This window comes from Carassius auratus, chromosome 5, assembly GCF_003368295.1.
Source record: "Carassius auratus strain Wakin chromosome 5, ASM336829v1, whole genome shotgun sequence".
NCBI lineage: Eukaryota > Metazoa > Chordata > Actinopteri > Cypriniformes > Cyprinidae > Carassius > Carassius auratus.
In genome coordinates this window covers 16016683-16032222 of record NC_039247.1, presented here as the reverse complement: position 1 = coordinate 16032222, position 15540 = coordinate 16016683, and the positions used below count along the sequence as shown (strand labels likewise).

The window sequence follows — 15540 nt, the reverse complement described above, 5'->3', positions numbered from 1 at the left end:
GAATTTAGGGAAAAATTTGGTGAATTTTATGGGGCCCTAAATTAAAAGTTGGCTTAAAAGAATTTATGAAAAAAGAAACAAGTTACATTTCCATGCATTCTCAAAGCATTTCCTTCCATAATAATGGTAAATGAATATTGTGATAAATATTGATATGATATGGAAAGAAATATTGGTGTAATATTTCTGTCCATATCACCAAGCCCTAATTTTACATTTTATCATGAAAAGTGCAGAAAATGTAAATGAAAGAAAGGGTAAAAAAAAAAATAAAAAAAATAAGATATATATATAATAAAAGAAAAAGTGCATACTAAATAATTTAATATTCACATGTTACATATAAACAAGTCTTGCTAAGATTTAAAACAGAATAAATAAAATCAAAATGTTTATTTTAAAGGGTATTAATGGAATAATGTGGTTGTCAGCTGTGATTGGACAGGGCAAAAATTTAGCTAGTTTTCATTCATTTTAAGTGGGTTTTGAGTAAGCTTTGGGCTAGAAATTTTCTTGGACCTGGCAACCCTGTTCACACATGAGGCTGCACTGTAGTGTGAAAGCATCCCAACCCCCATAGATGTAAGGCTATCTTTACACTGGTGTGTTTTTTGTTTTAAATGGCATTTTAAAATGAAAAAAATCTTTGTCCATACTAGCTTTTACACTACGTTTCAGAAAACTATCTGAACTTTATTAAAACTATTTGCACTGATTTATTGTGTTGGTTACATTTTGTTCCTTTTGTGCAGTGGCTCAAGAGATGAGTATTCGAGTCTGAAAAAACAATGTTTTTTTGAGATAATGTAATCTTGTTAAAATTGATTTAATAGAATTTGTATTGAATAAAGTATCGTTTAGGAACTGGAATCGAAGTCTATGTATTGGTATTGAAAATTTTTGAACGATACCCAGTCCTGGCAATGTGGGTGTGAAAGGGTGTGTTCTTCTGACATTTGTGATCTGAACAGCTGCATGTAACAAGACTCACCTCTTTTTTGCATGAAACTGAAGAGATCATCAAGAAACTCCTTCCTTTTCTCATCATCGTCCAGTTCGTACAGCTGTGAAATGAAAAGATGCTTTGTTAGTATTTTGAGGATTTTGCTTTAAGCCATTAGAGTTATGAAGTTATGAAATGTCAAGCATATACAGCACATGGTTAAATATATTAAAAGGCTGGATGCTGATACACTCTCACCAGTGGAAAACCACATGCATTTTAATGGCACTTTTCCCTTTATTGGCATATCCATTATGTTTTCTCATCCTCATCCTCATCCTCATCCATTCTCTCTCTGAATGGACATGCTCAAAAGAGCCTTTTAAAAGCCGTCTCGTGAAGAAAAAGACTGCAACCTGATGGAAATATGCTCCTCAACCTTCACTTTCAATAAGTCCTAGGCTATGTTAACAGGCGAGCAGATCGATACAGGAAGACAGAGGGATGACCTTTGGAAACAGCGGGGCACATGGAACAGGGCCCGAGAGATAATAACTGATCATTTAGGAGTGTATTAGCTGTCACCAATATTAAAGGACCAATGCAATCAATGTCTCGGAAAAAGGTACAGTGGGTTTAAAGTGTGAATAATACACAACAGGCTTTTAACCATATGTGACATTTCCAAGGCTTACAGCACAAATACAACATGTTGTGTTTGAAAAATCTCTAATTGGGAATGAAGCTCTAAAATGCAGCAAAGCCTGTCAAGTCACCTGCATAGATGATATCTGACAAAATCTGTATATGCTTCATACTTTATATGACAAAGGTGTAATTTGAAACAAAGTTAATTTAAACTAATCTACCCTTGCTAAGTGGTTGTACATATGTGTGGGTTTAATGTGTTTGTGCAGATATCGATGCACAAGCTATGACATTCAGTATGATCAAGTTGTTGAGCGACAGAATGTAAACCCTTAAGAACAAAGAACAGAATGTGTAACATGAGAATCCTGCTTCTCTTAATGTATGCAGATTTAAATACAGACGTTGCACAAGTCAGACAACAGAACATTCTGGGATAAATCAGGACTTCTATTATATCAAATTAAATTGTGTTAAATATTTCTAAACATTAATTTTTTTTTTTTTAACAATTTAAAGAAACATTTTAAAATAGTATTCTTATTTTATTTATTTATTTATTTTTTACATACACTGCTTACTTTTATCTATCCAACACTTTGCCCACTTTGCCAGGAGCTAAAACAGTAAATTAGCGATTCATTAAGATTCATTAAGAAGTGATGTAATTGTGACACTGTCAGTTGCAGAGGTCATCACTAAACTAGGGTGATCAGTAAAGGGGTAATTAAGTCAAAAGTGTAATGACGTCTACAACATTGCATTAAATATTAACAGAAGGAAAATACATTAGAGCTCTACTCTGAGTGGTCCATTATGCTCATATTAGGTCTATTCCCAGCATTATTACTGCAGGAATCACATACAGTCGTGTCCAAAAGTCTGTGACTACACTGATAAGCTCCAAATAATACATTTTACATATGACATTTATTGTGTTGCTATAAGGTGAAATACCAACTGTGTAATACATCAGAAAAATGCGAAACATAAGCATTCTAGTGGTCTCAGACTTTTAAACTACACTGATAATAATTCACGATTATTTCAATTTAAGCTGTTTTTCTAAACTAATAATAATATATGTAACAAAATCTTTTAAATGTCTCAATCAAATGGACCGTTTATTGATTAAAAGCTCACTATGTGCACACAAGTCACATATCTATGTCATTCATGAGCCAGTCTGGTCTGTCATTACTGATCTACTCAGTTGCTGAGCACACGTGTGTGATCATCATGAAGCGTCTCAATGATTCCTCGAGGTTTCGGATGACTTATAGAGTCAAACCCCCAAGGCTGCTGTAACACTATGTGATCACACCCAGTCTCATCCTTCAGCAACTACAGGTTCAACAAGTATATGTTGCAAAAGTATGTATATTTATGTAGTAGTTTATGAATTACTTATGACATCCACGTACTTCGATTTTGTGTGCAAAACTTTTATCAAACTTGCACATTTGTTTTTCAGAGCTCACTGAAAATGTCTGTATGCTTTTAATCTAGATCTCAATGCATCACTGTATTTTAAGTGTGCATGCTGAAATATGTATCTCGCCAGGATTTCAATAGAGGGAGCTCTTCACAATGCAATAAATGATCACACAATGTTTCACTTCCATCAAGACATTATTAGCAGCTCTTTCAGAAAAAAACCAGACCAACAAATCAAGAAAATTGACTCTCAGACCTGGGAGTAGAAAAAAAGCATACACTTTTATTTTGTTTATACAAACAATGTCCAAGATTTGTTTCACAATCCTCATATGAGGTATTTGAGCCGGTGACAAGGTGACATTCTTTTTGACTGATAACACACACCACTCGTTTGGTCAAAAGCACTGAAGGGAGAGCTGGGCTATGACTTTGAACCCAGTTAAAGTGAAGCTTCAGGTAGTCTGGAGCTGCTACATGTCATATCAAAGCCTGGGGGCTCAGCAGAGGGACTGACTGTTGACCTAGAGTTTGGAAATGCTTTTAGTTCTACACCTCGTAACCTCTGCGACTTTGCAAACAATACACACCCGGTGTTATACTCGTGGATCTGCTCATTCAAAATTCTGGCTAACAGCACAGAAGTAAGGCAAAAATGCAATTTAGAAATAAGGCAATGTAAAATAACTTTAGGTGTAAATATTAGTGGGCATGTTTTCATTACAATCTGAAAAAGTCACTTATTAAACAGCTCATTCTGGCATTCTGCTGTCAATTATTTGTTGTATCATGGGCCGCTAATCCAGTTGCTCTGAACATTTTTGACTCCAAGTCCCCCACTGTCCACAAGTAGATTATTACAGTTGAATATAAAAATTTCTATTTTAGATAAAATAACTAGAAAAATGTATATCTTTTGGCCCCTTGGTTGAGGACCAATACGCTTAACTGTATATTTTTTTCATACAGCTGTATATACAGTTCATATAGCGCGCATCTGTACATAAACTGTCAAAGCTAATGTAAGTTACTTTAAAAAAATATTTATTATAATTTTTATTTTATTTTATTTATACACTTAGATAGACATTATTGCAAAATATTCACCTCGGGATGGTTTATTTGCCCTGTGAGGGTATATTTTGTGACCCTGACATACATGATCTCTTATGTAAAGTTAAACTAAGATTAGAACAACAGAAAATTAGTGTGCAAAATATATTTTTTTATGACTGGCATTACTGAACACTGTAAGATTAAAAACAAAAAGTTAGTGGAATAAATCATTTTGAGGGTAACAATCACCATCTGTGCCAATAAACCACTAATTAAGAAGCATCAATACTAGGGAAAAAAATCCCATGACAACAGAATCGATCACAAGAAGCTTCCTCATTGTGTATGGCACTGGTAATGTGTGTGTGTGTGTATGTATGTGTGTGTGTGTGTGTGTGTGTGTATGTGTGTGCACATGCACCATGTCCCAGACCTCCTGGGAAACTGTTGGGCTTAATGTGCTTGAGTATATTTGAATGTGAGTCTAAGTGTGTGTGAAGCACCAGCGCAAGGGAGCAGGAGTTAATCAGAGAACAACATGACTGGTCACACTGGCACTGGTCCAAACTGGCTGCCTGCCAGTGTTTCTTCCATACCATTACACACACACACACACACACACACACTCATCCTCGCAACAGTGTGCAGCGAGTTCAGCTGACATAATGAGATGTGTAAGCTAATATGAAGAGCTGATCTTTGTCTTTCCTTGATGGAGTTCCTCCTAATGGGATTTGTCCGGGTACTTGAGCAGAAGGACTGGATTAAGTGGCAGTGAGTTTGAGCATGTACTGACAAAGCTAATTGTTATTTTACAGGACCAATGTAGGGTGCCCCTTTAACTCCCATGCGGGAGGTGTGAGAAATAGGGACGTCCAGATCAAGTTTTTTGTTCCCCCGTTCTGACTCGAATCATTGAATACTAAGTATCTGCCGATACCATGTCCCGATCAGATACTTGTATATTCTTAGTGTTTGGTGCACAATTCAAATACATTAAAGTAGGGGTGGACGATATGGAAAAAATATCATATCACAATTTATTTTAAATTTTTTTATATATATTCAAATTACCCATTCACATTCTCATTCACATGTTTGGATTGGTCAGTATAAGTTGTCATTTCACGCAATCCTGGTTTAGAAATCAACCGCTGCTTCTGCTTTCATCAGGATGGTTTAGTGCCACAGGGGAGAATGTGGGGATGGTCCATCAACCATTCTTGTGTTTTACTGTGTGATCTGAGGACTAACGCTTTGTCCATGAGATTGCAAAAGATGTCTAAAGTTGCTCTGCCTGACCTCAAGTTCCACAGAGATTATCGGATGTAAAAAGGCAACAGAATAAAACCTTTTTCAGTCTTTGCATATGCTACTTCGTCAGATCTGCTTCTGAGAATTTAAAGTTTGACATGAATGAAATTCACTGTGCTAGTACTACAGTTTGGTCTCATTCTTAGAGGGTTAAAAGAAAGATAAAAGGGAATGTGGGTTGTTTGACAGAATTTAAGTCACTTTAATGGCAAACCCCCATAGTGCAATTAAGGGATTAGTCTGACAATTGCTCAGCACTCACATTTCGCTCTTTAATTACAAGAGAAAAACACAGCAAATCTTCGTAGTCACTTAAGCAGAGCCCTATGAATTACACATCATCCGACCAGGATGGTTTCTGCGTGGGTGTTTTCCCTCAATATTTTAAAAGCATTAATCCATCCATCATAGGTTTGCCTTTTCTCGTGGCTGTATACGGTCCCAGATTACAGTGAGTGACTTTAATTTCTAACCTGACTTTGAGAGGATGTATAGAGAATTTAAAGGCCTGAACTGATGGCCACTACAAACTGGATTTTTCATCTTAAACATACAGCATCAGACAGGGGTGATTGCTTTTTCTTAAAACTCTTAAAAGCAATAGGCCCATAAACTCTATAGTGATGAGCGAGGAACAACTGATAAAGCATTATTACACAGAATAAAATATGAATCCAGTATGTACTATATAAAGAACTGTACACTGCATTCTTAACTCATTAACTATGTAAAGCAATAAAATATGGTTTTGAAATATCACAGGCCTCTTGTGATTTATCTCTCCGTCTGGTGTTCTAAATATGTAAAATAAAGAGGTGTATGTTTCGATATGTTGTTGAGAATGGAATGTATACGAGTCACTGCCGCAGACAGACCGTTTTCGAATGTCTGATTATACACACAACACTGGAAAGCTTGCATGATATGGCAAGCTCTAATCTGATTGACTGGCTTTATGCACACATCTGTTTTATCAGTCCTCTTGGAAACCAAGACACATTTACAAGGTACTGAACTGATAAAATAAATGCTTCTGAGGAAGAACTAATCACTGGATTTGCCCAAGTTGATCATATTAGAGGCATCTTATCTAAGTTATGGCTCATGCACTGTAAAAAATTATTTAGCAGTTTAGTTGTTTCAATGAATTTTTTTATGTTGACACAACTTGCAGTTACTGAATTTGTTCATTCAACTAAAAATTTTAAGTTTTCAGTGTCTCAACTAGTTTGAAAGTTGACTGAACTAGGTCATTTGTCCTCATAACTTAAAAAAAATTGTTGACTCAATTCAATAGCAATATCACGTTCACAACATCACTTATCGCGAGATCTCATCATTCTCCTGAATGCTGTTGAAGAGAGAAGAAGGTCGTCAGCCATTCTAGTCAGTTTCTCCTCAAAGTTTGGACATTTGACTAGAATACAACTTTGGTAAGTAAAATATTCGTATTTATTGGCTTAATGTGTAAAGTTACATTTGTTGTCTCAGAAGAGTAAGTATTGTTTAAAGAGTCGTATATTCTGTATGTAAGTTACTGTATGTAAATGTTCGTTTCGCGGCACTCTGAAGCCTCAAAATACAGGCGGTTCCACAGTATTCTCCTTATAAATATTAAAACAGATATTCTCCCATGCGGGACAGCGGAGCTAAACTTATGTGGAGCACGATAAAAATACAGTTTGTATATATTATTTGAGCCCAGGGCTGCGTTAGAGGCCGTGCAAACAGAGCGCGAGAGCTCAACGCGGATCACTGTATGGATTAAGAACGGCGGGAATTTAAAAAAAAGGAACTGCTCTTAACCTGACAGCGTAAGACATTCGTCAGAATATACATCGATGAGACATTAGGAGAAAAAAGAAGATTCCTACTCGAACTGTGTCTTTTCTGCATGTTATAAGGGAAACAAATGAGCACCATAGATGAGCACCTCCCTCAGAGTTCTTCTGGAGCGCGTATCTTAACGTTACATTTGATATCGCTGACATAAGCTTAGTTCTGATGATTTTTTTACAGTCTACGGTTCAGATGAAGTTCTGAAGGTAGCGTTACAAACTCTTCTTTCAGTTTTCTGAAGTAACGTTAGTCATTCAAGTGCCTCACTAGAACCTAGAACCCAGTGTAATACTGCGTGAATATCTGTTTTTATATAGTCTATGGTGAATATACGGTCATAAGTAAATTGCGTACGTTTAAATCTATATATTTTAGAATAAAGTAATAATATCATATATCTTGTATAAAAGAGATACAATAACGATCGACACAAATGTGTTAAATTTCCTTTTATTGTGTTATAATTATGTGTTGTGTCATTTAAAAGCATTGTCTGGATGGTATAGTTTGTCTTTGGCATTTAATACAAACTTGTCAATACATTTGTCTTTCTCTGTAAAGATTTATTTATATGTATGTTTATTATTTTACAGTGTTTTAACATGTTTTTGTATTTTTCATGTTTATTATATTTTTGAATGACTGAAGATTCAGCGCAGAATTCAATAATCCTGTGAATGGACCACAGCGAGTCCTTTTGCAGTTATCCATCAAAAAGATATGCAGACATAATGGAAATGGCATTTACATTGTAGAGCTTGGACGAAGTTGTAAGTAAATTTATTTATTTATAAATGCACATTTATTGGAGTCTATATGCTTTACAATTGTAAGGCCCTGTTTAATGCATCCCTTTGTTTTTATTAAAGCACACAGGCTCTGCACAGGAATTCATCAAGGACATGACTGCTGGGATTACGCTTGTGGATGACCAAACTGAGCACCATCAGTCTGCAGTGATGTGATCCAGGTAAAAGAAGAAGAAGAAATCTGGGTGATCTGGGGTTGTAACTCGTTGTTAGACGATCTGTGTACTGTGTTAGACGATCTGGGACTGGGACTAACAGAAATAAACTAATTCAGGTTTAAAACAACTTGAGGTTTAGTAAATGACAATTTTCTTTCTTTTTCTTTTTTGGGTGAACCCTTTACGAAAATGTAGATATTTGCATTGGAAAACAGCTTCAAAATTTAGAGAACATAATTTGACATTATTTTCCCCAGTTTTATTCCGTGAATTTTCTATAATTGGTATTTAAAATGTCTTTATAAAGTGTTGAATTTATCTTCATAAAACCACCAGAAACCCTGTTTATGGACATATATTATTTTGCTGAATACTGTTTTGAATCCTGAAAAATGTTCAGTTCTAGCATATTGGCCAATAGCAACTTTGCTTAAAGGATTGTTTCACCAAAAAAATTAAATTAGGCCATGTTTTACTCATTCTCAAGGCACCCTATGTGATTTTCTTCTTTCAGACGAATCTGATCTGAGTTGAATTTAAAATTGTCCTGGCTCTTCCAAGTTATTTAATGGCAGCAGACAGGTGTGTTTTTTTTCTCAGCAGTCCAAAAATAGTCAAATAAAATGCACCCATCCATCAATAAAACGTGTCTCACGTGGCTCTGGGGGGTGAATAAAGGCTTCCTGTCGCAAATCGATGCACTTTTTGTAAGAAAAATATCCATATTTAAAAAGTTGTAAACACTTTTTTTTCTCTTCCACTGACTATCATACGTGCAAGCCTAATTTTGTGATTCTACTTTGTGATTGGCGTATTGTTGTCTCCTCCGCTCTTCCGTGTTCGTCACTAATCACCGGTGCATGCATGACCCCTATGTCCTATTTTCATCCACCCGGAATGGCTCTTACGAAAGTGAGAGAAAAGGGTTTAAATATGTTTTGAATAACATTTTAAATATGTATTTTTTTTTATTACAAAAACACATGGATTCGCTACAGGAGGACATTATTCACCTCTCAGAGCCATGTGAGGTACTTTTTATTATGAATTGATGCACATTATTTGACTACTTTTGGACTGTTGAAAAAAACACCCACCTATTGCCATAAATATTTTTTTATATAATCCGACTGGATTTGTCTGAAAGAAGAAAGTCATACACACCTACGATGCCATAAGGGTGAATAAAACATACATGGGTTAACCAACCCTTTAGGGCCATTTGATAGTCAACGCATCTGTAGGCATACGTGTCCCCGAGGCTACGCATCGTTATGCTTCGGCCGCCATTATGCGTCGGTGCGTAGCCAAATGTGTGGTCCTAGTTTTTGATACGCGACGTGCCGATTCACGCAATACTATGCGTTGTCGGTGGGGGCGACATTGCAAGTATTGTACATTAATTCAAGTATATTGTGTTTACAAAAGAAGAAGGTATACAATGAATTGAATACAATGGCGGGCGAAGAGGAAAAATTATACGAACTTATACATATTCATCCACATTTATACGATAGTTCATCAGCAACAGAATACACTCCTCTTCAGTTGCCATTGTAATCTGAATATCACGCGACCCGACTCTACTAATATCACCCGACTCTACTACCCCCTGTTGCGTGAGCGGTGTATTGCATACACGCATCAACCGTGACGCTTGCGTTCACTGTTTAGACTATGAAAAGGAGTGCGTCGCTCGCGTTTCTTGCTCGCGTTTCCCGCGTTGACTATGAAACGGCCCTTAGGAGTCATGCTTTACTCTGAACATGCAGTGCAACAGACTATTATTTAAAAGGAATACCTATTTACACCAATATATTTTCTGATCATTGTATAAATGGTGTGACAGATTAGACACTTAGAATCAGATTAAGAAAAAAAACCTGAATGTTGTATTGGTTTGTCACATTTTATGTCATTCAGAAATCATGTAGAATACCAGTGAAGAAAATAATTTCCCCCCATTTTTAGTATAGTTGGTTCTGGGGGTGTATTTTACACTTATCTTCCCATGGGATTTTAAACTCTTTGTGTTCAGCAGAACAAAGAATTTAGTACAGGCTTTTAACAGTTTAATACAGGAAGTTATTTTGAATGTTTCTAAACGAAACCGTTGAGGAGCACCATTTAATTTTGACTTTCATTTTTGGTTACATTTTTCTAAATATCTTCCACTTGAAGGTGAATTACACTTTGCATTAATTGGTAGCTGTGCTTTTAACAAAACACACAACTTTAATAGTGTATGTACATATGTGTGTTCGTTTATAAATTTATTAAGTAATGTAATATTTTTTTTCTTTTCCCAGCCATCCAGTGACATTAAGGATGTTGAGAAAGAAATTGAAGAGGGCATTCTGATTGTAACTGAGGAACAGCAATGTGATGTGCTTCCCAAGGAATAACCAACATTGGTCTCATTTGGAAATCCTGTCATCACTGACATCTCCCATGTGTCCAAGGCATATGGACTCCTAATGGGTCTGTATGCAGTGAACATCCACCACCTCCAGCGCATTAAATACACCATTGAGGCTCTGCAAAAACTTGTGAAGATCAGCTGCTCCCGCCATGTGCTCGCTACCGCGGCAGGAACTGTAGGTATGGGGGAGTGAATGTCCAGCGCTCTCTCCACCCTCAACACCACAAATAAGGAGTCCTTGAGCAAGGCACAACTTCTCCCCGGGTACTGCAGCATAAATGGCTGCCCACTGCTCTGGGTGTGTGTTCACGGTGTGTGTTCACTGCTGTGTGTGTGCACTTTGGATGGGTTAAATGAAGAGCACAAATGTATGTCATGTCACTTTCACTTTTCAGTGTTCATGATGTGTCCATCGGCTCCACCGCACTCTTTCTTAAAAAGTAGTGTTTTTTTTTTTTTTATAAGGTAAGGTTCTTTTGTGCTTTTCACTATATAGAATGTACATTAAAGTTTACATGTCATGACTTGGAATATGCATGTTTTCATGTAAACAAATGTTTTTTCACCTCTCATTTTCTTAAACAGTATGTACACATTTTCAGTATGTAGCATTATGATGGGGGACGAGTTTGGAAACTTTCAAGATCCTTCTGATGTTAACACCTCTGTCTGGTCATGTTGTGCTGTGAAATTTAGAATCTGACTTTAGATCTTTGTGCTTCCATGTGCATTCATTCCATTTATATCTTATTACACAGAAGTACAGTACACTCATTTTTTGTAACTAATTGTGATATTATATTACATATATCTTGGTTTCTCATTTTGACCATGACTTGCATTATGGTGGTTAGGGTGGTTAGGGTGCATGTGAACTTGTGCAGGGTTAATATGCAGAGTTCAACCTTCTTATTTTCATATTGCATTATGAAATTAAAAACAATCCCTGTGGTTTTGATCTGATGAATTGAAATGCAACTATTTGTTTCTCAATCCCATGCCAATGTTATTTATTATACATCACACTTTCAAGTGTCGGTTCAGATCTTTTAGACGTGTTTGTATTTTGCATTTTTTGTTTTGTTTATCAATTATCAGTTGATGTGTTGACAGCAAATTGCTTGTTCAATTTAAATGTGAATGAAAGTGTTGTCTCTATCATTAAATAAATTACATTAAAAAAAGTGTTTTGTCATCTTTATTTAAACATTTAAGGCAGTGGAGTAACATTTGTTTATGATTATTGATCGAAGTAAAAAAAAATCCCTGTTGACACAACATGATTTAGTTGACTGTACTAGAAAATAATAGTCAAGTCAACTTAAAGAAATTTGTTACCTGGACTAACTCCACTCTAGTTTGAAGTTGTTTCAACAAGATTTTTTTTGTCAAGATAACAAAAAAAATTTAGGCAGCGGGGGTAACAAAATATTTTTAGTTGACTCAACAAATTCTTTTTTACAGTGTGACATAATCAGTATGTAACCTAATATTTTAAGAAATTCCGAAATTCCCATGACACATTATGTTTTCACACAAAAGTATATCTCTATCTATCGTGGTGGAAATTCACCTATGAGATGAATTCAGGCCATGGGATTTGTCTATGTTAGCCATCTATGGTAGCATTTCTTAACATATGACTCACAGAGCTACCAAAGTGAGCTCTAAAATACCGGACATTTATTCAGTAAAATTAATCATTTATCACTGAACAAAAACTTTAAAAACTTGACTGTATAAACACATGGACAGATTACTATACTACTCTTTTACTACTTCCAGTAGCTACTTTTACTACTTCCATCTTCATCCATCTTTGTCTTCATCAACATCCCAAAATGTGCCCACCACATCCTTATAGGGCTGCAACAAACGATTATTTTGCTAATCGATTAATCGACTAATCGTTGATTATTTCACTGATTAATAGAATATAGAATTTGGTCGATTATTCAGGTCTTGCAGTTAGTTAAAATACTGTTATACATAACAAATAAATAAAAGATAGTCTAATCACTTCAGCTTTGGGAAATAATATTATGTAATTACATTTATTATACAGTTAATTTATTCAAATAAATATATTTGACACACAAAATGAGATGACAGAGAAACCCTTCTTATTTACCATTTAATTACTATATGAAAATTAACTGAAGGACACCTCATTCTGCCTAACATCTAATTTCATAAGTATATAATATGGATAAGAAACAAAAAGGTAAGTGATTAGATGTTTTATTTTTGGATAAACAATTTTATTTAAAATATACACTACCAGTCAAACATTTTAGTCAAACAGTAACATTGTTTTTAGAGAGGTATCTTCTGCTCATCAAGCCTGCATGTATGTGATCCAAAGTACAGCAAAAACAGTAAAATTTTGAATATTTTTAAAATGTAATTTATTCCTGTGATTTCAAGGCTGGATTTTTAGCATCTTTACTCCAGTAACATGATCATAAATCATTCTAATATACTGATTTGCTGCTCCAAAAAAAACATTTATTATTATTATTATTATTATGTTGAAAACAGCTGAATATAATTTTTTAGGTTTCTTTGATGAATAGAAAGTTCAGAAGATCAGTGTTTGTCTGAAATAGAAATCATTTGTAACATTATAAATCTCTTTGTCAATTTAAAGCATCCTTGCTAAATAGAAATATTAATATCTACAAGAATCCCCCTACCCCAATAAAAAAAATAAAATGATATTGACTCCAAGCTTTTGAACAGCGTTTTTTGTAGCAACCCGAGCAGTGCTGTATCTCTTCTTCTCTTGAATTGCATCAAAGAGGGCTGAATTACAGTCTTGCGCTACAGCGCCACACTGGTCAAACTGCATTATTGCAGGCTCTAAATTAGGTGAAATTAAAGTGAACAACATAAGAAAAACCTCCAAACATTACATATTTTTTGATAAAGAACACTCTTTCACTTTCTCTTTTTAAGTAATTTACAATTTAAGAATATAAAAGCGCTTTCCGTTTGCATGCACATGTATGAAAGGGGTGTGTGAGCTATGTCTGGAAAGGATAAAGGTTAGCGAAGAATACACACCTCTCCAGCTCATTCATTTTTTTTCTTTTATCTAGTGTTCCCTTCAGTTGTTATATAATGACTCAGCCCTGTTTTCAAAGCCATGTGCCCTCTGGTCCTATAAAATTCAGATTCAGTCATATATGAAATCACTTGGCCGAATCAGATTACTATCCCCATCAATCTTTTATTATGAGAGATATCCTGTCTAATGTCACCTGTTGTAATTAGCAACAAAACAAACCTCTTTCACATGTCATTTCTCGCCACTCCCTCAGAATTAATTACTCCCCACATTAACATATCATAAGCGCTTATGAAACCAGGTTTTACAACATAACAATCCACCTGTCTTCCATTACCTATAAAAATGGCACATCTAATCATGATAGATAAGCAAGCTGATAGGCATTTAATCCAACTCTGGGTTAATTCATTTATTCAATGAGTCCTCATAAATGGGCTAAAGAACATCATTATGTGACAGCACTATTCATGTGACAAATGTGTTGGGTATGCATTTGATGGATGGCGTTCACTCCCAAACATTTTCTATACACCTATGAGATGAAAAAGAAATGCTGATAGGAGTCATGCTTTCAGATTAAATGGCTCATACACATCAGGAAGTCTGAAGATGAATTAGAAATCACAGGTTAGGACTACACTAGAAAAAGGACAATGACAAAGAGAACCACAAAAAAAAAAAAAAACCTAAACAAAGAAAATAACCCTGCAGCAAAAAAACATTAGGTGATTGACTCATGCGCGAAAATTACAAAAATACCAAAATAAAATCATTATAATAAAGGTAAAGAAAATCATTTAAACTTCTCAAACAAAATCTAAAAAAAAAAAAAAAACCTTCACCACATTCAAGGTTAAAACAATTATTGTAAAAGATAATAAATGGGATAAAATAATAAATATTTTAAATCTTTAATGTTTATTTTTTAGGTAAAAATGTACCATTTGGCTGAAACACAGAGCATTTTCAGAAAACACCTTTACTGAACCTACAAAAAAACTGGAAAAAAAAAAAAAAATTATAGTACTTGTCCACAAGTTGCAGATAAAACAGACAGAAAAAAGGCCATGAGCCTACAGATGCAAACTCGTGAGAAAATATATCATATAGATTAGCTCTTAAATGCTAATCATTAATTGCAGCATCATTATGCTGTAGCGATGACCCACACAGCATCAACACAAGAGAGGCTGCTGACATAAAGACTGTACAATTGATATATTGACCACAACCCCCAATCATTAATTTATGAAAAAAATAGACTCAGCACAGCCTTGTACAATAAGGTGCTTGTAAGAGACAAGGGCTTTGTTTTACTCTGAAGCTGAAGGGAGGAGGTAGGGCTCTGCAGTGATAATAATGTCATCTGCTCTCTTCCTGGTCTTCAAGGACTTCATGGGAAATAAAGAGCTAGTGATTTGTGTTTGCGTGCATGAAATCGGGAAGCTCCATGATCTCTAATGCAGACATGACACAAGAGGAAAAGAAGCTAGATCTCTGGCCTTCATCTGTGTTTGCGGCAACCCAGGGTCATACATGATTTATGCAATAAACAGTAATGAGGATAATGTAATAAGTCTTTCTGCTGTCTGCATCTGCAGAAGTCAAAGTGAAGATGAAGATAATCAAGCTCAAATATTGGTCTGTACTACTAGATACATTTTCATTCAGCTATTTTGACTTTGTTGTTTAGGTTTATTAAATGCATATATACTAATGGTTGACCGATACTGGTTTGTGGACAGCCGATGCCGATATCTAGTGTTCGATGGGTGATATAAATCTATATATACAGTTCTGATGCCTTTCTCCCCTCCACGTCTCTACAGTACAGCAGTGTA

The 15540-nt window shown here is 35.3% G+C and overlaps 1 protein-coding gene across 2 annotated transcripts in view; it reads right to left on the bottom strand.

Moving 5' to 3' along the window:
• Positions 1-15540, bottom strand: part of LOC113078062 (AT-rich interactive domain-containing protein 3A-like) — an 80836-nt gene that overhangs the window by 22929 nt on the left and 42367 nt on the right. For both annotated transcript variants that reach the window (XM_026250358.1, XM_026250347.1), the window contains one exon: positions 992-1064. In XM_026250358.1, the coding sequence (XP_026106143.1) occupies positions 992-1064 (73 nt within the window). The remainder of the gene's footprint in view (positions 1-991; positions 1065-15540) is intronic.